This window comes from Polistes fuscatus, unplaced genomic scaffold (genome assembly GCF_010416935.1).
Source record: "Polistes fuscatus isolate 324 unplaced genomic scaffold, CU_Pfus_HIC Scaffold17, whole genome shotgun sequence".
NCBI lineage: Eukaryota > Metazoa > Arthropoda > Insecta > Hymenoptera > Vespidae > Polistes > Polistes fuscatus.
Window position 1 is genome coordinate 768,567 of NW_025113075.1, and position 27,243 is coordinate 795,809.

The following is a 27,243-nucleotide window of genomic DNA, read 5'->3' on the forward strand; positions in this document are numbered from 1 at the left end:
TAAAAGAAGTTTAAAAGGTCCCTAATGAAAATAGATTGATCGTAATCTCGAGAACGTCTTCTCGTTAAATTACTATTACTACTGCTTGAGAATTTGATAAATCGGTCCTACAAAAGTATATTTGTTTCTGCGTTTGTTTCTTTCTATTATCGATTTTATTCAGTTTTGTTTTCCATTCCATTTAAAAGAAAAAACTTGGCGTGCGTCGATATTGGATTAAAACGTAGGTCCGGGGGTGGGGGAGGATGTAAATCGTTACTTTTCGAGAGCTTCTATTCTGTTACTGACACATCTGAGAAGATACAACAAAAAAAAAAAATAAAATAAATGTAGGCGTGTATATTAATAATAATAGAAATTGTGAGAATACAATGGATATAGAGAAAAAGAAATAATCAATTTTTGTTGTTTTATCAAATGAATCGTTTAACGTATCTATGTCGTTTGAAATAATTATTAATACGATAAGTATTAGAAATTGTATATAACAAATATACGGTTATATATCGATATACGATTCACTTATAATCAATTTTATTTTCGTAGGAATCATAGCAATCGTTTAAAAATCCAATATCATTTACGATAATAAAGAAAATGGGATCTGTACCCGTAGATAGGTTACCTGCTCGCGTTGTTCAATCTCGGGCTAGAGTTGTTCGGGTTATTTAGAACGTTCAGATCGAACTAGCTTCTGACAAACTTGTCTTTTACGGAAACTGAACAGCCAGAGTACTGATAACGAAAGAACACCCACATGCCAACTAAAAGGATGTGCAACCTTTCCGGTCACGTCGTTTGAACTCGATTTACTTGGATCGATACTCGATCGATCGATTCGACAAACGACGTTGATCGTTGTTTCGGTGACGATCGAGTTGACGATTAATTTGCTTTCACGATCGACTTGTTACGTGACTAGTATCTATCCTTGTTATTTCTCTTCTTATATTGGTGTACCATTCTCATGTCGATTTTACCCCATCAAGATAATAGTTATCGTTGACGTTGTCAATTTTTTTTTATTTTTTATGACAAACTATTAATATATTATTATCTATCTTATATTACGTACGAGTAATGTGCAATAATATATCGTTCATCGTAAAATGAAGAAGGTATGATTAGTCTTTAAATATACTGTACTTTTATATTTTTCATACTATTTTTTATTTTTTTATATATCGAACTTTTCTTTTATATGCAAATCGTGCGTCAATAAAAGCAATTAAAATGCATAATAAAACTTCGCGTGTCATTGGGCGAGAATGAGTTTTCATCTTTCAGCAAGGAGGAAGATCGTAATTTAACACTCTCTGTCAATATGTTAAAAGATAATATGAAATATATATATATATATATATTTATATTTGTACTTAGTATTTTGTTTAAATAAAAATCTTTATTATTATATATTCTCGAATATTAAATAATTTCGATGCGATATTCTTTTCGATGAAAATTTCCCCCTCCGAAGTCACCACTGCGCAGAAACTTTACAAAAAATATATATTAGTTTAAACAATTACATAAAAATTAAAAGAATATTAAAATGAGAGTGTTATAATATTAAATTTTATTGATTTAATTTTATTGATTTCTTTTATACACATGCTTAACGTTCGGAAGGTCCTGTAAACAACTTTCATCAAAAGAAATTTAACAGGGGATAATTACTCAGATTAACGGTGGATTTCGAGGAGGAGGGATCACTGGAGATATACTCCGAGCTTTTTAACAACAATATACATTTTTATCGATTAATTAACAATTATTTTAATATTTTAATGCACCCTCTTTATATTTCAGAATATTTAGACACATATATGTAGTAGTATATAAGCATTACATATTTATTAACATATTCTCGAATATTAAATAATTTCATTAATTCAATAATTTGGATTGTAATCGAATAATCTAACGATAGGAATATATTTTGTTTGCAGACGAGGCAGAATAGTGGGGTGGTAGGGAAGGCTGGAGGGGAGGAAAAAACAGGGGAATGTCCTTCGAGGATGTCGGTAATAAGAACGACGACAATCGTCACGACGATGATGACGACGACGATGACGACGACGATGACGACGACGATGACGAGAACGACATCAGCGATTACGTCGCCACCATTATCCGTCCTATCGAAGGAATCAGATGATGGAATCGTATCGTGTAACGTTTCGACGGAGTCACAGGTGGAACTGGTATCGTCATCCCAGGTGCAATCCCAAGTGTTGCAATCTCAAGTTAAATCCCAGCCGGTGGAGGATGATAAAAGGGAGGATAACATTGACGAAAGAAAATTGATTGAGGGGGTTTTCCCTTCCTCCTCCTCCTCGACGTCCTCCTCGTCCGCTGTTTTACCGATGACTACGGACCCTTCCAAATTGTCATCGAACGCCGCTATCATGTCATTTCCAGCCTCGCCGCAAAAATTGGCTAATCAACCGAGAAAGATCGCCACTATAACGAAGTCTCAGATGAGGGGTGAGTTTCTCACCCTCCCTTCGCGATTATACAGATGTCCAAAACTCGTTTCAACGATTTATCGCACCCCTAAGGCTTATTTCTTTTTCATTACTTTTTGCTTTCATTTAATAGAATTTTTTTCATTCGCGAATCATTTGCAACTTGTTATACGAAAAATCATATATGCAAATTAACAATTGAATACCTTGTCAAAAAATAATGATTTTGTAGATTGACTATAACTATTATTTAGCTTATTCGTTGCAACGATTAGATTCATACGCGATGTATTTCAATACGTTTCATAGTCGATCAATTACTTACAATTGGATTTATAAGCTACCTTCCAATTTCTTGTTTTTTTTTTTTTATTCTCTTTCAACTCACACGAATGGCGAATATTCCATTCCAATCGATAGGATTTTGTGGATTCGTCATTCCACTCAATCGGACATTGGTTATCGGGTGGTAATTATTATTGAAAATTGATCACGTTTAGTATCGTTAAACGGAAGTACTGCATTACGATATTATTGCGTTTCGAATCATCGATTTTATTATACCACCTTACGTATCTCGATTATTCTTGTCGGTTTGATGGTATAAATGCAGTTTTATTACACCATTCTCTCTTACTCTCCGTGTGTCTTTAATCTTCTTTCTTTCTCCTTTTCTCTATTTCTGTAATATCTTTCTCATTTAGTTGGACTTCGATCGGGTCGTAAAACCTAAAGTCATAAATTTAATTGAACCTTCTCGAGTTGAGAAAAACATGTTCGGTCGAGATTATATACCAGTTTTTGTTTTAACTTGAGAAGAACTATATGAAAATCAGAATTTTTTTGCACGAATGTAATGAAAATGTAACGCGCGTTGAACAGAAATGTCAGAATAGAATTTTCATTTTTCTTCGATGATTTTTATTTCAAGAATTATGCGCGCTTATCGAATACTATTTAAACGATATTAGAATAAAAGAGAAAAATATTCTTTTTTCTTTTTTTCTTTTTTTTTCTTTCAAATATAATTTCATAATAAATTTGTCGAGGGAGAAATTTAATTAAACGTATATTATCCTAGTAGATTGTAATTATTTAATCGATTTACGCGTCTTACGTTCTCTCGCGTTGAAAGCTGTTAAATATCATTCGATTAAATACGAAAAAATATAAAATAATAAAATGCTCGTGCGACGTGCGATCAATAAAATCGTTTAAACGTTAACTATACGTCCGTATATTTATATTATATGTATGTGTGTGTATTGCACGCCTCGAAAATGAAATTATAAACGATTATCATTTAAAACGGGACAAGTTGAGAACGGGTCTCTGCTTTAGAATTTACGACGAATTCAATTTCTCTTGGTACGGTTGAGAGATATCGTTGTTTAGTAAGAATTAACAATTCATTTACAGACGATCAAGAGAGATAGAGAGAGTGAGAATTCATTTTACTTTCAATTCGTTTAAATTTGTACGCTTTGCGAATGAGTGGTTCCCCTGATACAAATGCACACACTCTTGGATATACGTATACAGGTAATCGTTTAGATCACCGATTGAATTTTCAACGTCACCAACACCCTCCTCTCATTGATCGAAATCGGAACTATGTCGTATGGAATACAAAACCTCTATGGGAAATAATAATAATAATAATAATAATAATAGTTCTCTAATTTAGTAAAATTCTTCTTTATTTTTTTAAAATATTATAAAACGAATTTGTAATTTAAAAAATTCTTTTCTTTTTAACTACTACGTTGGTATAATTTACTTTTTTTTGTATATTGCAAGTGTGGTATATTAATTTGGTACCTTTTCAAACAAATTTGGTAAATTTTAAGAATTATAATTAATTGTTACAGTTAATACGAACGTGAACAAATTGTTAGACAACAAAATTGTTCAAAATGAAATTTTCTTTTATTTGTAAGTATTATATTTTTTTATTGCTTGCGGGACGATATTACAAAATTCGATTAAAGTTTACCGAGAATTCTTATTTGCTAAAACAATGTTGTATTTTTTTTGTTTCTTCTCTTTTTCTTTCTTTTGTTGTTACATGATAATCTCTAGAGAAGTCTTCGCGAATGAGCAATGACGTTCGTTCGAGATTAGACTGTTGAAATAGAAAGGAGTTACTTCATCTCTTCATTCCCGTGCTATACGAGAATCACATGCATGTATGTATGTATGCATGTGTATACTTTATTCCCACAGGCAATAAGAGTATCTGTGTGAACTCGTTAACTCACCGCGAGTATACGTTATGTATCTTTATTACAAAATATCAGGTGCTTTGCAACACTGAAATCTGATCGTAGTTTGTTGTCTCGATAACAATAATAATTATAATAATTATAATAATAATAATATAATAAAATAATATATTACAATCGTACATTACAAATTATACTGAAATTTTTTAATACAAAGTGCATACTACTACAGTAACTAAAAACATTTAATCAACATACCACACATTCTCAAATAATCAGCAAAATTTTTATGGATGCAGTTTATACGTTTAGAAAGATATTCAATTTTATTTTTCTTTATAGTTTTTAATGGCAACAATTTAGTTAAAACTTAATGATACAATAGACCAATCATTTTTTAACTATAAAGTTTTGATGAAAAGTAAAGTTTAATGAATGCCATAACAATACCCAATAGCAATAATAAAAGACAAGATAAAATATCGCATACGAATATTCCAATTCTCATGTCGAAGAAAATTTATTCATTCGTTTTTTCGTTCAATCGATTGGTATGATAAGAAAATGGCGATGAGAGAGATTCCACTTGAGTGTCAACCTCATGGACGAACTATGAACGATAATATTCCATATAAAATTGATGATACGTATAGACAATGTTCTTGAAGATAAAATAAAAAAAGATTCCCATAGAAAAATAAGAAGAAGAAGAAGAAGAGGAAAAAAAAGATATAACTATAATCTTCGATTATGAGATAAAATATATCCCCATAGTTGAATAGCTATAATCCTATAATATATAGAATGATTCACGTGATCACTATAAAGATTATTTCAATTATTATTAATTATTATTATATATATATATATAATATTATACTACTATACCACTATTATAGAACTGTTATACTTTTATTTATGTATTATTTACTATTTTCTTTTTACATTTATCTACTTACTGTGCGTTACTACTAATATAATGATAAGTTTAATAACAATTACATAATTTTAATTTTTGTTCTGTTTTATCTATATATTATATTGTACTTTACTGTAATTAATGGCCTTTAGGGAGCCTAGGCTCTAGGGTCAATAAAATATTATTAAATAAATAAAAATAAATAAAAATTAATAAAAGTAATAATTTCTTATATATTGATATGTGTTTTTTATTTTTTTAAAGCTTTTTCTCGAAAGCATGCAACACAATTGATTAAAACATTTTCGATAGGATTTTTATTTAACGACATTAGTAATCTCTACTGTATCCACATATTCGTGAATCACTCTGTATACCTGTATACGCATATCTTATAGGTAGGATACGCATAAAGTCAATGGTTCATGAAACAAGGCCATTAAACGGTTGACTCGAGCCTCGACGATCCGAATCCAGTTGCTCTTAGTCGAAAATTCGCTTCGGGCAACAACCCCAAGCTGTTCTGGTATTCTCTCCTGTATTCGATCAAATTCAAGGCAACAGGGGGGAGAAGGGGGAAGGGTTACTCGAGGGTGGTACGTTAAACAGGTCTCGAGAATTTGTTTTCGAGTATCGTCGAATCGAATTAGTTTGACAGAACAAGTCTTATCATACGTTTCGATCAAATATCGATTTATAATTTGTCTTATTTGACAATGGCTGAACGATCCGATTGCAATTAGTTTTTACGAAATAATTTGCATTCGTTTACGTGGAATTTTCGATAATCATTTCCTTTTCTATTCGAAAGAATTAACTTGTCTGAAAAGTTGAAACGTTAAGAATGGTAAAACCGACTCAGGGGGTGTAAACCGTTGTTCGACGACTTTTCGAATATTTTCAAATCGTTTTCTTGCTTCTTCTTTCTTTTTTTTTTTCTTTCTTTCTTTCTTGTAAGGAAATCGATCTCGACTTTAATTAATATCATGGTTCATTTAATTCGACGTTAATAAAATGAATTCGTTTGAAAACTTGATAGAATTTAATCGAATGGTATTTAATATTTCATATAAATGCTTTCAGAGTTTAAAGAGGCATTTAATCTCTTCGATAAGGACGGGGATGGTAATATCACGAAAGAAGAACTCGGAAGGGTAATGCGTTCTTTGGGACAATTCGCCAGAGCCGAGGAATTGAACACTATGCTGCAAGAGATTGACATCGATGGTGAGTTTTTTTTCAAGTATTTTGATTTATTTCATTATATAATGACAATTTATTTTTATACGCGTTAATTTTTATCTTATTTTTTAATCGAGATATCATTTTAAAAAATATCTTCAAAATTATATAAAAGTTAGAAGTGTTTTTTTAAAACTAGATGTACACCACGGGGGGGGGATGAGAAACTCTGACAGATTTGAAATCTCTACGATATCAAATACTTTACGATTTAAAATTAACACGCATCGTCTTAAAAGATTCGATAAATAAGCTCGTCAATTATTCCACCCTTATATCTTCCCTACTTTAGAAGAAACAAAAAAAAAGAAAGGAAAATAAAAGAATCCCTCAATAAACCATTTCCCTGCCCCCTTTTCTTTTTTTTTCTTTCCGAGCGAAAAAATTCTAACTAACCTCTTAACAAATTCTAATTAGAACAGGAGCCGGAACTCATTAACCAAGATATTCTGAGAGTTTAAATATTCAAGTATCTTCTTGGAATACGAAAGAAAATGGATAAGGACAAGTTTTCGGGGCTGCTTTTCTTACAATGTGTATTAGATAACGTTTATCCTATCAACTTGTGTAATCGTCAAATTACTGTGTGTACGCGTGTGTCTCTGTGTGTGTGTGTGTGCCATTTTAACAAAATTTTCTGCCTAAAGAAGGTATGGCAACTTAATTGCTGCTAATTTTCACTAAGCACTTTTTTTCCCTCCCCCGTTCAAGCATCAACCCCTATACCCCTTAAGAACAATGGCCACGGTTCGCCGCTATAATGGCTGCTCTTTATTAAGTCAGGATTTTGATACTTTTTTCGTATACGCCTACTCTTCTTTCCTTCTTCATCCATTTATCTGTCCCTTCTTCTTCTTTTTTGTATTCCTTTTTTCGTTCGATATCCTCAATTTTAGGGCCCTCCCCCCTTCCTTTAACTTGTGCACCGTCAGGACTCTCGTCCTTTTAACCAGATTTTTCTTTTCTTTTTTTTTTATCTTATCTCATCTCGTATTTTTTACGTATCCAATCTAGTATCAGTCTACTTATAAATAAAGTATCTTTCAAGTTTTCTATCATCTTTTTCTACGAGGCATACTCGACTATTACGAATCACGTAAGATTGCAGGAAAAGTATACTCGGATGAATGCACTTGAACAGTAGAAATGCCTATTGTTTCCAGTTCTTGAATGACGATTGCCTCGCTACAAGGCTCGGTTCACTTCCTTCTTCTTATTCTTCTTATTCTTATTTTTTTATTTTCTTTTTCTTGTTCCTTTTTCTTCTTCTTTTTAGTTGTTTCTATATATTTTATCGTATTCGTGAAAATGCATATCGTGCATTCTCCCCCCCGCCCCCATACGTGGGTGTATTTTCTTTTATTTCTATATTACACATAAATTTCTTTATAATTTAATATATTTTTGAAGTTATATACTTTATTTTAGTTTATTTGTTATATATATGTATATATCATTTATTTTGTTAATTTATTTATGTGCATATATAATTACTAATATAATATAATAATATAATAAACTAATATAATATAATAATATAATAAAAATAGTTTGTTTGTTATATATGTATATATCATTTATTTTGTTAATTTATTTATGTGCATATATAATTACTAATATAATATAATAATATAATAAACTAATATAATATAATAATATAATAAACTAATATAATATAATTTATTATGTGCATATATAAGTACTACCCACCCCCGTATTTTCGATATATATTTTTAATTTTTCTTTTTCTTTTAAATATATAATTTCAACGTAGTCACATCTAAATTTTTCTATTGGATATATCTTGACGTTGTAACGACGCTTGTTTAAGTATTATTTCGACTACGAAATGTTAATAAAATTCGTCAGAAATTTCTTTGACTGTTATAGGATTTGAATCGCGTATGTTGTAGTTTTCCCTTAATTCGATGTTAAGCTCAATTTCGTAGTTTATAAACGCTGCGTGAGCAAGGAAGTAGATTTTTAATTAAGTATATTCAAGATCCGGTGATTCGCCAGTAGTAAAAAGGGTTTGTGCAAAAAGAGAAAGAGAGAGAGAGAGAGAGAGTATGTGTGTGTAGTTTTAAGGGTTCGTTTAAACTACGAATAAAGGACTGCTTAAGTGTACACGTATGTGTAAAAATGTTGGAATGTAGTTGAGAATACGATAACGAGACGTGGGGAAAAAATGCTGTTCACTGTATTTAATTATACCGACAAACATATATTTTATAAACGCGGACAAACTTTTTCGCAAATCGTTGGCTCGAACACGAGAGACGTAGTTTGGTTTAATTACGACGACTAGAAAGTAGGGGGGAACGTGAGAGGGAGAAATAGAAAACTAGAAGTTAGTTAGAAGCTTCTATGATACGTGTAAAAGATACGTAATTTTGATATCAATTATTTATCTTTTAAAATATATTTTTATATATTTATATTTCTACAAAGAAGTTAATACATTTTAAGCAATTCGATGGGAAAAAGAACCCATGAACAATCGGTATGGTATTATAGATCTCTCTGTGCACGCGTAAAGTTACGATTTTTTCTAGCGTGGTATTTAATTTGGAAGAAATTCGATCTAACGAATAACGATTTCTCTTTTAAAAATGTAAAGAAGAAAAATCGATTGAAACTGGAAACTCGTATATAGAAAAAAACGTAGGATAGAAATTCATGGGTTTTCTTGAAAGTGACGAACTATAAAGGGGAAAAGAGGTACCATGGTGGTAAGTCGTGTACCGATGGTTTCGAATGTGCTACCGTGTACCGACGAATCACGATTTTTCTTTTATTCTTTTTCTTTTATATTCTTTTGTTCTGTTTTTTTTTTTTTCGAAACTCTGACGGACACGTCGTTTTCGATCGTTTAAATTGCAATTGCGCGAAAAGGAATGAAATAAACGTCGGATTCGTGTAAAGAGAAATAGGAATGGTAAATGTTTTCTATGGGCGTGTGTGCGTGCGTGCGCATGCGTTTTGTATAAATGTGTTTTTTTTTCTTCCCTCTGTTTTCTTGAATTTTTTCACTAACGCAATTTGCATCCGTGTATACACGCGTACGTGTGTGCGAAGGAAATACGCGTTGTTAAAATAGAAGTAGTTTCGATACAAAACATACAAATATAAATAAATGAAAAAAAAAAGAGAAAATTAAAACGAAAAGGATAAAAGAGAAGGAAGGAAGGAAGGAAGGAAGGGTATTTTTTATAAAAGTTTCTCGATGTATACGTATATGCGTGTAAAAGATCGACCGATATGCGAATCACGTTGACTGCTCGATTAACCAATTTAGATGCTTGTTTCCTCCCCCATCACTGGTTGGAAGAAGAAGGTGGGATGCTCGAAAAGTGCAATACGTTTTTCCTTCGACGATTATTCTAAACGCGTATCACCTCGTCAATATGCAATGCCACGACGTTAATATAAACGACTATCGTGCGTTTATCGAAAATTCATACGTTTTCTTCCTTCTTCTTCCTTTTTTCTTTTTTATTTTTTTATTTATTTATTTATTTATTTCTCGTCGTATACGGGTATTAAAATTGTATCGATCATTTGTTATATGATTTAGCAAAGAATCGAAAATTTCTCCAATTTCTTCATTTTCTCGAAGCCCTTATCCCAATACGTTTGATTTGATTTTGATCGTACCTCTTTTTCTTGCTTTGAAATATCCTCTTTCCTTCGTTGAATCACTACGTATGATATTTTTTTGTTTATTCCTTTGCTCGGGCAAGTAACGCAATCAGAAGCCTTCGATAGGATATCATACGAATCAATAAAAGCAACCAACCAACCAACCAACCAACCAATAAACCAAATAAGCAAGCAAGAGTAGTGTGGAATGTCACTTGTCCTTTATTTTCATGAACGATATTTGTTGAAACGGAAGCGGGATGAAAGTGTAACAACTCCCCCCACCCACCCCCACTTTCGTTAAAATTTTCTTTTTGCTCGTTCTCTTCCATTTTCACCTTCCACCACCCTGTACTTTCTCTTCTTCTTTTTTTATTTTTTTTTTTTTTTATCTCTCTGAGCCCTTGTGCAATTAAATTCGTCGAACTATAAATGAAAACCATATAAACTAGATTGGCATCGATCGGTTTCGTAACAAGTGGGGAGAAAAACAAAGGGTTCGAAGTTGCCGCCCACTTCTCCCCGTTATATCGTGTTTTGAGAAAATAAAACGATCATTGGGGTTTCGGGGAAAGGAAGGGGGTGGTAGTATAAAAAGAAGTGATAGGGAACAGGATGCTGAGGTTGAAAAACGATTATCTTACTATTAATCGATCCTATATAAAACGAGAAATATTAATAACCTTCTGATATTCTATTCAAATCCTTGGTTCTGGCGTTCTTTTTTTTCTTTTTTGTAATTTTTCCATCTATCTATTTTAAGCTTTTTATTTTTTTTTTTTTTTTAAGATCATTACTCGGCTATGCAATTTTATTATTATTTTTTTATTATATGCAGAAATATATTTGATGGTCGATTTAATAATTTACGAAAAATATACCCAACGAATTTATACGAAATTAATTTCGCGTGTGTTTGATTATTTATTTTAATTAACATCTAATAATGCTTTCTAATAAAAGTATTTTCTTTTAGTATAATAAATCGAAAGATCGATTTAGTTAGGTCCAAAGTAATACCGAAGTGGCGGCCCCAGTCAAAGTGCATTTCGTTGTAGCAACTTGAAACTCATTGCAATTCGAATTACTCCTAATTTACATCATCGATCATAAATATATCAATGTGTTCTACGTTATATGACGTTTCTTCGATTTAATAGTGGTTTAGCTTTAGAAGTTAAGACATTATACATTAAAACTAAATCATTTCCATTGAAACTGTTATGATCTTCTGCTAGGCGCAACAGGTTCTTCTGTAGTGGAAAGAATAATATCACTTGTTTTTTATTTTTTATTTTTTTTTTTCTATATATCCAAATAAAAAGATTCCTTGGAATAATAAAAATGCACGAGATAAAATTCTCAAAGAAAATCTAACATTATTTAGTCGGTAAATTATTAGATTTTTAGTAAATCTACGGTAAATCAAAAATATATTTCAACGGTAAGATACGATTAACTTTTTCCAGCTCATTATTTTTGTTCTTTATAAATCACTCTAATTATTCTTTCCAGCTAGTATATACCATAATATTATATAACCATAAGACTGTACATACTATAATGTTGAATTATTTGAAAAAGTTATGTTGATTCGATTTTATTGATTTTAACGTAAGTAGCCTCTCGAGAATCGTAGAAACAAATCGATGACGATCTCATTTTATTTGTTACATTTTCAAGTAATGTCGGAATCGTACGTGATCGAATTAAACTGATACTGTTTGATCATGTTCTAAGGATTTGGATTACTCTATCACGTGTTAGGTCAAAAGGGTAGAATAAGGGTAGTGATTTTCGAACGTGCTAATGAAACAAATTGACACCAGCTTGTAACTTTTTGCGCGTGTTCTGATTTACTTTTCAAACTAATTAAATTATTATTGAACAATTTGTGTTAGTACAGTCGTGTTTTCACGTACGAACAATTAATGTAATTATTTACGATAAACTGTAAAAGGTATTTACGTAACGCGTAGCTTGTTTTAATTTGCAATCCAAATTCTCCATTTAATGTTATTCATTTTGTTTATTGGATTTTCCTACGATAATAATAATAATAACAATTATGAATGCACCGTTTTAATTATTACTGTATAAACATTATTTGATTTATTATTAAAACAATTAAACAAATTGAACTTTTACTTACATTTATAATTCTGAATTGTAATTTAATTATGACGGGAAAATAATATTTCTGCAGATTTAAATCTATATAGGTTTATCAAATTAAAACTACGTATGAAAAATCTTTCGGATTTTCGAGTAAAAATCGGACTCACACTTGTATTATCAAAAAGTTAAAGTTTTTATCCGATTTCTTTTGGAAACTCTCATAACTTTCTATTCCTGATCTGCAGTTTTATTTTCTCCCTCAAAAGAAACCTGGGAAGTATTAAGTACATACTTACTTACGTACGAAGATAAAACGGTTACTAAAGTTACCGACTTGAGCAGGAATATAAAATTATGATTTACTATGCATAGATAATTCTTCGTTCGTAATATATAAAAAAGAAAAAAGAAAAAAAGAAAATATTTTGTTCATTATCCAATTGACGAATAATTTAGTATTTTTTTTGTTTTTAAATGGTCATTCGATTGGTCACGATAATATATGTAGTGTCGGAAAGGTTTATGGTTAAAAATATTTGTAGAATTTTGTTCTTTTCTTTCCAACGGAGCTATCTTGACTAAAATTTCGATCCACTTTTCCATGGTTGACGTCAAACTATCATGTTGAAGTTATTCTCATAAAGCTGAAGTTGTTAAAACGATCTTGGCCGAGGGATCAACGGGTCTTTTCTTCTTTCATCTTTCATTTTTCATCTTTCTCTCTCTTTCTTCGTAACGATACATAGCTATACTACTAGCTTCTCATATGTAAACGTAGGTGTATATACATATGTACCGCTATGCACCCAAGGTAGGAAAATTTTCAACAGCATTTAAAGTACCTCAGCTGAGGGAATCACGTGCCGGAGAAATTTAACATTGCTTAGAGTCGTGTCTGTTTTCCCAAAGCGGGTATATATCCTATGCTCAATTTATAATACCGTCATATATATACATATATATATAGGGTGTCTAAAAAAATTTCGACCAAATTACGTAGTACCGAAGTTAAATGAACGATAAAAAAGTTCATATAAATTTAATCAAATTTACAGATGAAATTTGTCTTACGATTCGTTTTATTAAATCGTATAGTATAATCGTATTGTCATGGATGTTTTAATTATGAATTTTGTGATACGTAATATAAAATTGATCTCAAATTTTGTGGAAGCTCCGTATATATATATATTTTGAAATAAATATAATATTTGTTACGATTAAATATTTAGAATTGTAGAATTTATCCGGGTAATCTGATAAAAGTATTCACGTAACATACGTTATATACGTGTCCGAAAGAGAACAAAAACTAGATGAAGAGATTGGATAAGTTTAGACGCACGTAGGCAGAGAAAATTCACGAGGAAATATTCGTCGGAGCGTATTATCACTCTAAATCCTGTTTACAACGGTTCTTATCCCTTTATAAAATCCGCTTAGTTTTATCTAGGACGCGCCTATCAAAAATATTTTTCAAAAGTCACAAATACGACAAAATCTAGATTCATTTTTTGACGAAGTATGCGCGTAGTTGTCGATTAATTGGCTAAAGAAAAATATCAGACTAACTTATCAAATTCTTAATTATCGTTGAACTTTTTCGAGAGAGAAAAAAAACATCCGGAAAAGTAATACGAAAGTGAATAATGGAAGAAGGAAATGACAAAAAGTGATTAATCAAGTTTACGAGAAAAGAAAACTTTATGTTCTTGCACGTTCGGTATTTTACAGTATTTTGGTTTTGTATTGGAAGACTGTAAGACAGTACAATGCTTTCAGATGCACTCCAAAAGACATTGTAAAAACGAATAAAATCCAATTGACGTCTTTATTTCTTTTCTTCCTTTCTTTCGAAAACTTTTCCTTCAGTTTCGCGATCACCCATCGGAGTGTTACGTCTTTGAGTTCATTTTGCTTAAGCTGCCCAGAATCATGACGGAAACCGAAAATATTTCAAAAACCAAACGACGTATTCGTTTTCCACAAAGCTTTTGTGAAAACTCAAATACCTGGAAATAGAATTTATAAATTGTTCGATAAAGTGACTTCAACACTTTTATTTATCATCGATATCATTCGTTCGGATTGGTTCGATTTTTCGTTTATTTTTTATCCAAACTCGATATTAATTTCTTACGAAAAATATTCTCGGAACATATTTTTTCAATTTTCGCTAGGAACTATTTACATTTTCCCGAAAATAGTTAGTTTTGCAAATTTTATTCAATTTATTTTAATTAATTGAATAAATGTTATTCGAGGGATTAATATTTATCAATTTACCCTGTACTGAAAATTTCAATCAAAAGTACGAGAAATTATTTAATTTACATCAAACAGTAATAGTAGATATATATTTTTTAACCGAGCGACAAATTGACGTTGTAGAAATAAAAGGTAAAATACCGTTGGAGTTTGGCTTTGAAATTCGAATAAAGATACCTGTAAATCGTGAAGAAAACGTGGAGTTTTCTACGATTCAGAGAAATCGCGTATCTTGAAGTTTTAATGCGAGTGAAAGATTGCGAGGAATAGTTGACGTTAAAAAGTTATCTTTTCTATTAAGAAACGTTAGGAAGAAAGTGAAGTTGCGCAGGTGTGCGTCGCAGGTGGATCCACTCATTCGTCGTAGTTGGTAGGATACAGTTCGTTATTACTGTACATTTTGACGCTATTAAAAGCTTTTGGCTAATACATTATACGGGTCACCGTTAATAGATTGAAAGCATGCGATACTCGAGTACTTTAATGCGCCACAGCCTTTGAAGATTTCCCATCCATTACGATCGCCTCCTTCTATTTGAAATTATAGAAAATTTATCACCTATAGGAATCATCCTCCGAAAAAAAAAGTCGAAGAAAAAAAATTGCAAAAGCACGTGATGCGAAACAACTCGCACGCGACTCCGCGAGAAGTTTGAATACTTCTTAACTTTCCTCTTCTCGTTTCTTCAAACTCTTGTCAGATCGATATTTCCCTAGAAGTTTATCTCGGAACAGTCAAAAACCTTTCACTTTTCGCGTCGCTTTCAAATTTGAACTTTTAATATTTTCACCTTGCCGAAAAAGTATATCTACTGATATTCGAACAGTATAATATGATGAACTTTTCATTTAGAAAACAATCACTTTGGTTATTGTCATTTATCGATCTTATTGTTAATAAAAATATATTATTTTTGTAGTTGTAATTAACGTATATTGTATTACAAGTTAATGGCGTGCTAAAAAGTTCTGAAAAGTTAATTAACATTAAAGTTAAATAACGTAAGTATGATTAATAAAATAGATGGATTATATATCGTGAAAATAATCGTCTCCCGTTGATTTCGGAGAGATTCTTTTTCGGCAGTATCGGATAGGCGTGAGAATGTGTTCGATTTCGAGTAAGAAAACATATAAAACAGCTTGGGGAAGTCTTTAAAATTCCTTTTCACCGAGTAATACTTCTCAAACAGCTTAAGTATTTGCAGTCGTAATCGTTTCCAAGATTAAAACGCAACGCTTACAAAATACTTTCCTACTTGGTTACTCGTATTTCACAATCTCGAATTCCTTTTGTAAGCTTTTTAATTGAGGTCTTACTTGTTCCTCGCGTTCTTTCCTCGATCTTCTTTTGAATACGGTGAATAATAATAATAATAATAATAATAATAATACATTGTATACGGTGAATACAGTGTTTTAAATTATATCGATTTCGTGATATTTTTCATAACATCGAACAACGTAAAATTCAATAAATAAAAATATCTAAAAGAATTTCATAAACGGTAAAACCAGAAAAGAAACGAGTATTACAAACGAAGGTATATTCGGTTGTTGATTGGATAGAAGAAATGCAATAATTCTTTTTTCTTTTTTTTTATTCTCTTCTTTTTACTATCAATTAGAGAAAGGTACAGAGAAACGTATGTACGAACGCAAAAATACTGTTTCAAAAGAAAAAATAAGAGAGGAGGAGGAGTAAAAGGGGGAGGGGTAGGAAGATGTACGAGTATATGTATGCTTTTTCCTCTTGAAAGGTTAAAAATTGTTTTTGTACGTAGGTACGTGTAAAAGAGGATCGAAGCGAACAGCAACGGGGAAAGAAAAGAAGCTTTAAAAAAGGAACGTGTGTTATATAAAAGATTCTTCCATCTTGCGACGAAGAAAATGTTACCTTGTCGTTATGCAATCATCGATTTTTTCAAAAAACAGACCCTTTCATCGATAATTTTATGCATAATTCTTTGACATGTTTGTTTCATTGGAACGCATTAAGATTTTTTGATTCCCTTTGCTTTTTGCGTTACATCAAACGTCATTAGATTTCTTTTTATTCTTAACTAACCATCGTTAACGTGTAATCGTTGTTATATGTATGATATTATTATTATTATTATTAAATGAAGAACATTAAATACATTTTTATATTTTCAACGTACAAAGTTTTCCAATGATCGTTTTGTGCGATATTTCGAATGATTTCCGAATACGTAATAAAACATTTAACATTTCTAATTGATTTTTCTTTTTCAGGTGACGGTACTGTAAGTTTCGAGGAATTCGTCGTGATCGTCAGCAACATCGGTGACGAGAATTCCGGAACTTCTGCAGATCAGGATCAGGAGGAACAAGAATTGCGAGATGCATTTCGCGTAAGGTTTCTTTTTATCTTTGTTTTTTAGGTAATAACATCAGTCGTTTATACTTAATTTATAAATCCTAATTATCCAAAAAATGTGATTTCATAAAGTTCATATCGAAAAGTATAATAATAAGTATCGGTGCACGTGTAAAGTCATCTATTATAAAGATTATGGTTGGGAGGAGGGGTTTATAAAAAAAGTGTTCGTAAAATGTTGATTCTTTTATACGTAAACGGATGGTAGGTTGGTTGTAGTTTGAAAGGCGAGCAAAAAGGGAGCAATACTTACTTGTGTTTCCTTCCTTTTCCCTTTTCATCCTTCTTTTCCTTTTCCCCTTTACTTTTCCTTTACGTGTCTGACTGGTATAAGATGCAACGCTTTCGTTCGAAAAGAAAAACGCGGAAATTCAGCGAAGTGCACGACGGATACGCCTCATTGAATGTTTTGCAACCACATCATTCATCGGCTTTCTATAACTTAGGTATTTCCTCCTTCCACACAGAAGCTACCAATTTTCCCATCTCAAATAAACGTGTCCGTGCCAATGGCTTATTGTCCGATCTTATTGATCGATATATTTTCAAGCCCATTTCTAAGATATACTTTATTTTCCTATTACTTTTTCTCGCAAATAGATCCAATAATTTAATACCAATTTTTATATTTGTTTCAATATTTCCAATGAAATATCTTTCTATAATTATTTTCCAATTGATTATTCATTAACATTAATATCGGAATTTATTAATCGCTTGCTTTTTATTCTTTTTTTCTTTTTTTTTTATTTTATATTTGAAACGATATCAACCATGCGTCGCATCGAAACAATATTTCTCTTTCTTCGAATAAATTATTTTATATTTTATCCTCTTTTTCTTATTCTAACATGCAATATCATTAATTTTGATTTTAATTCGATAAAATATAGACAATACATTTTCCAAATTGTTATCATCTTTCCTGCATTGATTATAATATATTGCACTCTTCATTTTTTATTTTACTTTTTATGCATCAATTTGTTATTAATGTATACGTAACGTGCAATTTCTCGAATATGCTTCTGACCATTTGAAAATAAATATTTAAATATATATAGAGTGGGGTTTTGAAAATTCCCTTTATAATTATATATGGAAATTTAATAATGTTGCTTTTATAAATTGACCTTAAATATCGGCAAGAAAGATTTTTTTCCCGGACAGTCTAATAAAAAGATCGGAAGATAATAACGGACTTTAATCTCTTATTGTGTTGCTTCTCGGTATAATGTCACCAAAGATGGTGTGTGTGTGTGTATATATTTTCTAACGTTAACGTAAAAACCTCATGAGTTTTATCTGATTTTTCTCGACTTTAAAATGCGCGTTGATATGAAAAAAAGAAAAAAGAAAAAAATAGTTCAAGGGAAAAGAATATGCACACGGTGGTGGTGATGGTGGTGGTGGTTGTTGTTGCGAGATGAAAACCATCCTTTCTTTTTTACTCCGATCCATGTTAAATTGCATAGAAACTGACACGCGAACAGGCTGAGAGAACCCCCTGGAAAGTATTAAAATAATAATTAAAATAACTGATGAATTAAAAAACCGTATAAACAATTTTTCATTGGATACACTTCGCGAATAATAAAATCAATATTCTCTCGCATATTTATATCATTTCAAATTTATTTATCGTTATTAGTAGTATCTTCGATTAATTTTATTTGTAGTTCTCTCATTTATAATTATTTTTATTATTATTATTATTATTGGTTCTATTATTTTAAAGTAAAAGTGTGAAACGCGAATGTAGAGACGTTCGTTAGTTTAAGTGAAAAAGGTCGTAACGCGAACACTGCTGGAACGAACATAAAACGTCGAAACTATTTCTATGGGAAGTTCGTTTTCTTCTTTTGTCTATAGGATGAATTGATGGAATGAACTGACTCGTACATTGATTTCTTTATACGGTGACCCCCATGAAGTTGGCACCCACGTATAAGAAAGGGCTTGAAAATTGTTGTCAATACTTCTCTTTTGTAGTTTTACTTCGTGATTTTTTTTTGTCAAAAGTTGCTTGCTTTTCATCTACCCATAAATATTTGTACAAATTATTTTGCAATATTCTTTAATTCCTGTTGCGTTGACTCTCGATACTTTTCGATATTATTTCATGAAAATTTGCAAAACATAAACTATGCCAACATAAATGACACTTAAATAAGTTTGAAAATACTCTGCTTAGTAATTTCATTTAAAAACAAAGATAGGAAAAGAAGAAGGAAAGATAATAAAAGATAAAGAAGGGATAAGCGGGATGCCTTGTTAAAAGAGAAACCGCGAACTACGAGATTGAAGAATAAAAGATAAAAAGAGAAGGAAAGAAAAAATAAAAGAAAAGAAAAGAAAAGGGGAAGAAAAGTTTTGAAAGTGTATTGTGTCTTGTCGTCTATCGAAAAGATTACGGGGGCTGTTTTAAAGAAATCTATGCCAATCGTTTTCATATCGCGATCTTGAAAAACTAAGCGAGAAAAAAAAAGAGTATTAATAAGAAGCTTATGATATAAAAGTTTATAATAGTACGTTGCGACACGACCGTGAAATTTAGTTTGCAACAAACCCTTGCTTTTTGTTTTTTTTTTGTTCCGCTTAGAATCGAATTGTTAACTCGACAAAGTACGCAAACTCCTCGTATAAATAGGAAACGAACAAAACGTTGTTTAGTGACGTAAGAAAAGGATAAACGGGGAGGGGGAGGTTGAGGTACTGAAAAGTTTTGCCATTGGTCTTTTTGATACTTATCGTTGAACGTCTGCAATATCGAAAGCTCGGATCAAAACTCGAACTTTTATCTTTTTTCCTTTTTCAAAGTTGTTGCCAGTCATTCCAAAAGGATCAACTTTTTCTCGATACCAACCTACTTTCCACCTTTTTCCAAACTTTTTCTCCTTCCACTTTTCGTGGATTAAGATGATGGTTTTACGCAAGCCCATTGGGATTGTAAATTTAATTAAAATTCATTTTCACATTTAAATTATATACCGAACGAAGAAAATTATTCCGTTTAACGTGAAATGATATTAATCTTTGGGGTCTTCTTCTTAAGTACACTTTGTTTCGTATTTATTATCTATTTTATTGCTTCGAGAAAAATTGGTTGGTACGGAAAACCATAAAGATTCAAATTGGTTGACTCATCTTAGGCTCAAAACTTTTCAACCCTCCGATATAAATTTCTGTTTCTTCGATTTCCTCGATAAGTTTAAGTATCGTTTGCGCAATTTACGATCCTCGTTGACTCCTATAACTGCGTAGAATTTAAACAAGACTCGGTTTTCCGTCAACTTAGTATTTCCCTTGCTTGTATAGACAAATCAAAGATTCGTATGCACGTGTGCGCCACGACCTAAAGTTAAATCGTACAACTAAAATTACGTAAGTTATCCGACCACGTAACTAGTTGTTGTTACGTTCCTTTATAACAACTTAGTTTCAACTTTATTTATCTTATTACCAAAGTAAAATATATATTTAATGCATTTAAAGACGACATTAAAAGATACTTTTCCAACGGTCGACAACGAATTTATTATTTTCACTTTTAAGAATCTTGGTGATATATCAAAAAAAAAAAAGAAAAAACGAAATTTCTTATCCACTTCCAACGACGAAGCTTTTTTAATATCGTTAATTAATCTGTTTTAAATTTAATATAAAATCTACTGTCTCGGAGACGTTTCATTGAACGCGTCGAAAAAAAATATGAGACAATATGAGAGATATGAGAAGTTTTAATAAAAAAATCGTCGATTAAACGAAAAAGAAAATGAACTTATAACCTGCTGTATGCATTAATCAAAGAACGAGAAATTAATTAGAATCTTTCTCTAGTCGTTTTCCAAAGTAGCCGTATCCATCTTGAAATATTCAAACTTCTCGTAAAGTACGATATTATGCGAATACAATAGGAGGGGTTATAAAAAGGTTTCCCTACGAGTAGCCTTTTTTCTTTCCTCTCTTTCTTTCTTTCCTTCCTTCCTACTTTTTCTTTTTCGTTTTCTTTTTTTTTTTCTCTGCACCGAAGGAAAAATGTTCGAAAATTTTTCAAGCGTTCCACCAAAATGAGATAACGTTCGTTCCCACGAGGAAAAAGAAAAAAATGAAAGAAACAGAAAAAAAACACACACACACACCCACAACCGCACAAAGAAAAATAAAAATTAAATAAAAGTCATAAATGCGAGTAGAATTATGACGTCATTCTCTTTTACCAGACCAAATTTAGAAAGCACTCATACCATTTCAGGTGGGTTAGGTACGTGCCTTAAATTGTACCAAGCGTAGAATGGAAATAGTATTCCGTAATATTCCTACTACAGTATGTTACGTATACAATTCATGGTATGGCGAATAGGTTAAATGTTGTAAATGGTAGAGGAACTTCCTAACTCCGATTATAGTACTCTTAATGTCCCTTACGAGTACGTTAATTAGTTCTATATATATATATATATATATATATATAGGGTGACTCGATATAAATTATTATCTTTAATTATTTCTCAAATATTAGTCGTGTCTGAAAAATGTGTTGTATGTTGTACACTTCGGATATTATTAAAAAAAAAATTCCTAAGAAAAATCTATGCCAAACGTGGTCGTGTATGTTTATTTAAACGAGGATGTAGAATAAAATATTGGAAAGATGCAATTGGAAAAAAAAAAGAAGAAAAAAAACAATATCGCGTTATATATACATACACCTACGAACATTGGGGGATGTTTACTTTCGTTTGAAATCGCGAAACGAACAAAATCCGATTCTATCGTTTTCTCCGATCCAATAATCCGCTTCGATGCATGATCCTTTCTCGCGTTAGTCTTGATTTTTACCTTCCACGGAATATGTTCTCAATGTGCCGTCATCTTCTTATTGGATTCTTTCTTTTATAAACTCAAATATATTCTTATAAAACTGTCACGTATTCTTCGTCCATCTTTTTTTTCACAATTTTGGATACATATATTATTTTATTTAATCGTAAATGATTGTTAAAAAGAAAAGAAACAAAGAAACCAGGATCGATCGGTTGAAATGGAGAGAATATATTTTTCTTTTAATTATATTTATTTATAATTTATTGCTAATTATTTTATTTGGATGCTATTGATATTTTAGATTTAAAAAGTGTCATAAAAGTTGCTTCGATTTAAGCGAAAAATTTTGATTTATTAAAACATATATTTAAAGGAAAGAAAATCAAACGGGAGAACGATAATAATACAACTTAATTACGTTTAAATATTCGTGAGAAATATCATGTATGTTTCATTAACAAAATTAAACGTACGTTTATTTAAACGCTTTTAAACTTAACGATACGAAGTTTCGAACAAAACGCGTATCATACAATAATGTGTATTGAAAAATATGATTATTTTCTTTATCCTCTAATTTCGTTAATAATAATTCCATAATATTATTATTCTATAGAAAATCCTTCGATATATTTTACGAGCTTCGTCAGTTTGTTATCTATACAATCACACACACACACACATTCACACATTCACAGGTATTAGAGATGGTACGTGCTTTCGCGAAAATCTGCATCGTATTGCAAAAAGAGAAAAGAGGAAAACGGTTGAAAAGTTGTTGCTACCCCCATGCACGTAGTGCATGTGCAACCCTAGTGCATAGGAAAATGTGTCAAACTATTATACTACAATACATTCTAATGACTGAATATGCCATTAACTTTAGTAAAGAACAGGGTTTTCTACACTCTCGTGTTGTTCTCTTTTCACCTTTCTTTTTTTCTTTTTTTTTTATTCTTTACGCCAATCTGCTTCTTCGCGTATAAGCTCCTCCCCCTTCTTGATTTCTATTTTATTTTTTATTTTTATTTTTATCTACCTCACTTGCGTCGAAATTTTATTTCATTCGCGTGCGTTTTATTAATGATATTTTTTTTCTTGTTCTCTTCCCCCCCTCCCCTCTTCCCCCATGTCACATTATGAATACAATTATCCCGTAACGAGTTATTTTCAATTGTAATTCTAATACAATCGACCTGCATCAATTTTATTAAATTTCTTTGTGATTTTTTGTTCTCTCTCATCCCTATTTATCATTCCGTATTTTGTTGTTCACTTTTCTATTTTCACAACGAGAATTAGCTGCACTTAAACGATCGTCCAACCATACGAAGTATACCTTTTTTGTTTTTCTTTTTCATTTGCTCAATTTTGTTTTCAGTCATTTCACTTGCGGTATCTTCCGACGAAGATTTTTAATTCCCAAATGTATTTTATAAACTTTGTTTCGCGAGACTATCAATTTATACTCGTCGATCGTTCATCTAATTTTGTCGTTGTTGTTGTTCCCTTCTCAAACGATAATTAATTAAAAAAAGAAACTACGATATAAAAATTTCTATTGAATTTCGTTCGCAAAGTATCAGATCGATATTTGATTTTTTCTTATTTGTTGGAAAATAAATTTTCTGTTAATAATAATAATAATAATAATAATAATAATTGCGCTGAAAAGAAAAAGTCATTAAATGCCAACAAATTTGACTGACCATCGATTAACGAATATGATAGGAGACGATATAGTAAATAATTGAATCAATTATCTCACCTTTTCGTTTAACGCAAAGTTAATCGATTTTTACAAATAAAGTAGCACCTATCGCGTTAAGTACTTAATCGTATTACCTTTAAAAGGTTGAATAATTCGTTGATTAAAAAAAAGGAAACTTGTCCACGTGGTGGTACTAATGAAACGAGAAACCTATTTTTTTACGTGTAATTTATTTAAAAATAGAAACGAACGAGACGACGTTTATTAAGATCAACGTTAGTTTAACTTTTTGAATGAAATAGAAGAAAAATGTTGGAGGGGGGGGAATTAAACGTTAAACGATATCATATGAAAGATTAAATGTTTACAAAAAGAAAATAAATGAGTATAAAATTGAATATCAAATGAAATTGTCAAAAGAACGTTATCGAAATAGTTTTGGATGTATTGTTCTGATCTACGATAAAGTTTAAACGTTAAAGGGTTTAACATAAAGGGCTGTGGTGGTAGCATCGGGGTCATGCTATACGTATTGTACTCGCAAAGTCGATATTTTAATCTCCGCGACCTGGTCGTTGTGCCAGTAGTAGATTGTTCCTAGAATGAGAGAGGAGAAGAAGAAGAACTAGAAGGGAAGAAAGGGAGAGGGCGAGAGAAAAAAGAACGGGAAACTGTAGCGAGGGTGAAATAAGGAGAGTTAACAGCGTGAGGAAGATAAAATACGCAAAAAAACTAACCGCGAGGAGACCTTAGGATACCGCAAGGGGGAAGAGGGGGTGTTGGTTAGAGGGAGGAACGTAAATTAGGATCTTTGAAAGGTGGGGGAGTATAAGTAAGAAGTATATGTGATTTAAGAAAAGGAAAACGAGAGGAGAAATTTTGAAAAAGGGGCATTGGAGGAGGGAGGAGGGGTTTAGCGAAGCACGAATCGCAAAAGAGAGAGAACAAATAAGGATAAACGTAAGGATAGGGATAAAAGGGTGGAGATAGAGGATGTACAAACAAATATATCGTTTTGAAGCAAACGAGTAAAAAGGTGGAAAGGAAGAGAAAGGGAAAGGATGCTTGGAATTGGGTATGGGAGGGAGAAGAAAAACAAAGTCGCTTAGGGAAAGGGCATAAACTGCTGACGCGATATAAATACAACATACATATTCCCTGGCTGCTACGATTCCTGGCTTAGTGGTATTTCCATTTTATTTCTATCGTTTCGTTTATCTATTTTTCCAAAGCTGATTCCCTTCGACATTTTCATGCACTATTCTTTCCTATCTATATAGATATGTGTATATACAAATTTATGGAAGAATTATCTTTCATTGTCGGAAAATACTACGACCAAAATTATATCAAGTTTTTTTTAAAAACCTTTTTTTTTTTTTTCTCTTTTATCTTAGTTCTTCTCGTTTCGATGAATCAAACAGACCTCGGGCAGAATTTTGTAAAATAATACCGGATACCTTGGGATACGTTTCTACTACACGAAGTTTCTTTTATATCTTTATTTCATAGATTTGACACCTTATATAATCACAGTTATATACAATATTTTTATATAAGCCGTTCACATGTCTAAACGATTAACTTCGTAATACGAGAAAGGAAAAGGAAAGGTGACAAGGTAATAGTTGGTTTTCGTACAATTTCTTTTTTTTGTAATATAAATTCAAATAAACTTTTGTAGAAGACGAATTATTATTACGAGCACGGATTTTATTCAAACCACGTATAATATTTATGATACTGTCATAGTTTAAAAATGGCAAAAGAAAAATAAAAAGGAAATAATATCTAACGTAATATAAAAGGAAAATGGAATTTAATCAGCATGTTAAACACTTTGAAATTTTCATTTGTAGTTTATCATTAATTAGAACTACAACGAGATCCAGTTACTTTGGTAAAACTTACCGAATCATTTTGATTCTTACCCTTTAAAATATTATTCACGTTTGAATAAGTTTCGACGACCCTTCCTCGAAAGTTACAACGAGCAAAATTCAGTCGTGAATTCAAACGTCTATGTTATTTAAACAGCGAATACAGAAGACACCACCCTTGTTCATACCGACTTGAGTTACTATCGAGATAACTTTGACTATTTCAAGAAGTTTAATTGGTCGTGACCATGCAATTAACAGGAAAGGTGGAATATCAAGCTTTTGTTTTTGTCGGATACAAAACGCAATGCCAACTATTATGCCAATTCATGATCGATTTCATTCGAATAATTTTTTATTAGACCACGTCGAGAACGTTAGAATATATATATATATATGAACACTTTGAATTTTCAAATAATTTATTAGAATTATATTTCTCATTTCCTTCGAGACGGTAGAGAAAACTTTCACTTTCGATCTTCAATTATAGAAACTCGAACAGAAATCTGATTGAGAAGATGCGAATCAATGAAGACAAAAAGAGGAATAATTAAAGTTTATACGAATAATGTATACTCTGTAATTTTTCTTTCTTTTTTCATTTTATTTACTTTAGAAAATAATTCTGGAAGAAAACGTACCGAAGTACGAATTCTAGTCGACGTTTATGCAATTCTAAAAAGGTTCTTATTCGTCGCGTTATAAATTGCATGCAACGCGAATATTATAATGAACTTTTGCTTCGATATTACCAACAATCGAATTTTATTGAATTTTATTCGAAACTTAGTATCGCGTATATCTCCTTCGCGATGAATAAACTTATTGAATTAGCCTTGTTGGTAGTTGTTATAATATAAACATTGAGTTTATTGTTCGAGCATCTATTGAAAAGTTTTTCCATAAAATAATACCATTATAACGTTAAATATTTCGTATATAATATATTATATTCAATTTTTTCAAAATAGCATAATACATTAACAGTTCATTTTTCACAATTCGTATTATAGCAAACTGTTATGCAAAAATCGTTAAAATCATTTAATCGGGAAAAGATAGGAAAAAAAAAGCTTGTTCTTTGACCCAATATAAGAAGAAGGGGTGGTGCACGTATTTAAAGTTTTCAAGTTGGCAAAAGCAGTATTACCGAAAAAACTACGGAGAGAATCTCTTTTGTTTCGACGTATGCTTCATATACGCCTTCTTGTATAAAAGCTTTTTGTGTTACTTTTGTTCGGCGAGGTTCTTAAAATGCATACAACACTTCCATGCGTTACTTGTATGCACTCGGGTGCAAATGTAAAAATAGAAAAAGGGTTATTTCTTTTAGTTCAAAGGTTCCATCATTAAAGCTGATCAATCGTAACGTTTCAATTTTCGTTGATCAATTGTAAGATAGAGATTTTTATTTTATGTTTCAGGTGTTCGATAAACGTAATCGTGGTTACATAACTGCGTCCGATTTAAGGGTCGTTCTACAATGTTTGGGAGAAAATTTATCGGAAGAAGAAAGTAAGTAATAATTTCGATAAAACA

General features: G+C 31.2%; 1 protein-coding gene across 1 annotated transcript in view; it reads left to right on the plus strand.

Moving 5' to 3' along the window:
• Positions 1–27,243, plus strand: part of LOC122515113 (probable calcium-binding protein CML22) — a 41,206-nt gene that overhangs the window by 9,489 nt on the left and 4,474 nt on the right. Inside the window, exons 2-5 of the mRNA XM_043632316.1 lie at positions 1,950–2,487; positions 6,696–6,839; positions 17,139–17,257; positions 27,129–27,219. Of these exons, the coding sequence (XP_043488251.1) occupies positions 1,950–2,487; positions 6,696–6,839; positions 17,139–17,257; positions 27,129–27,219 (892 nt within the window). The remainder of the gene's footprint in view (positions 1–1,949; positions 2,488–6,695; positions 6,840–17,138; positions 17,258–27,128; positions 27,220–27,243) is intronic.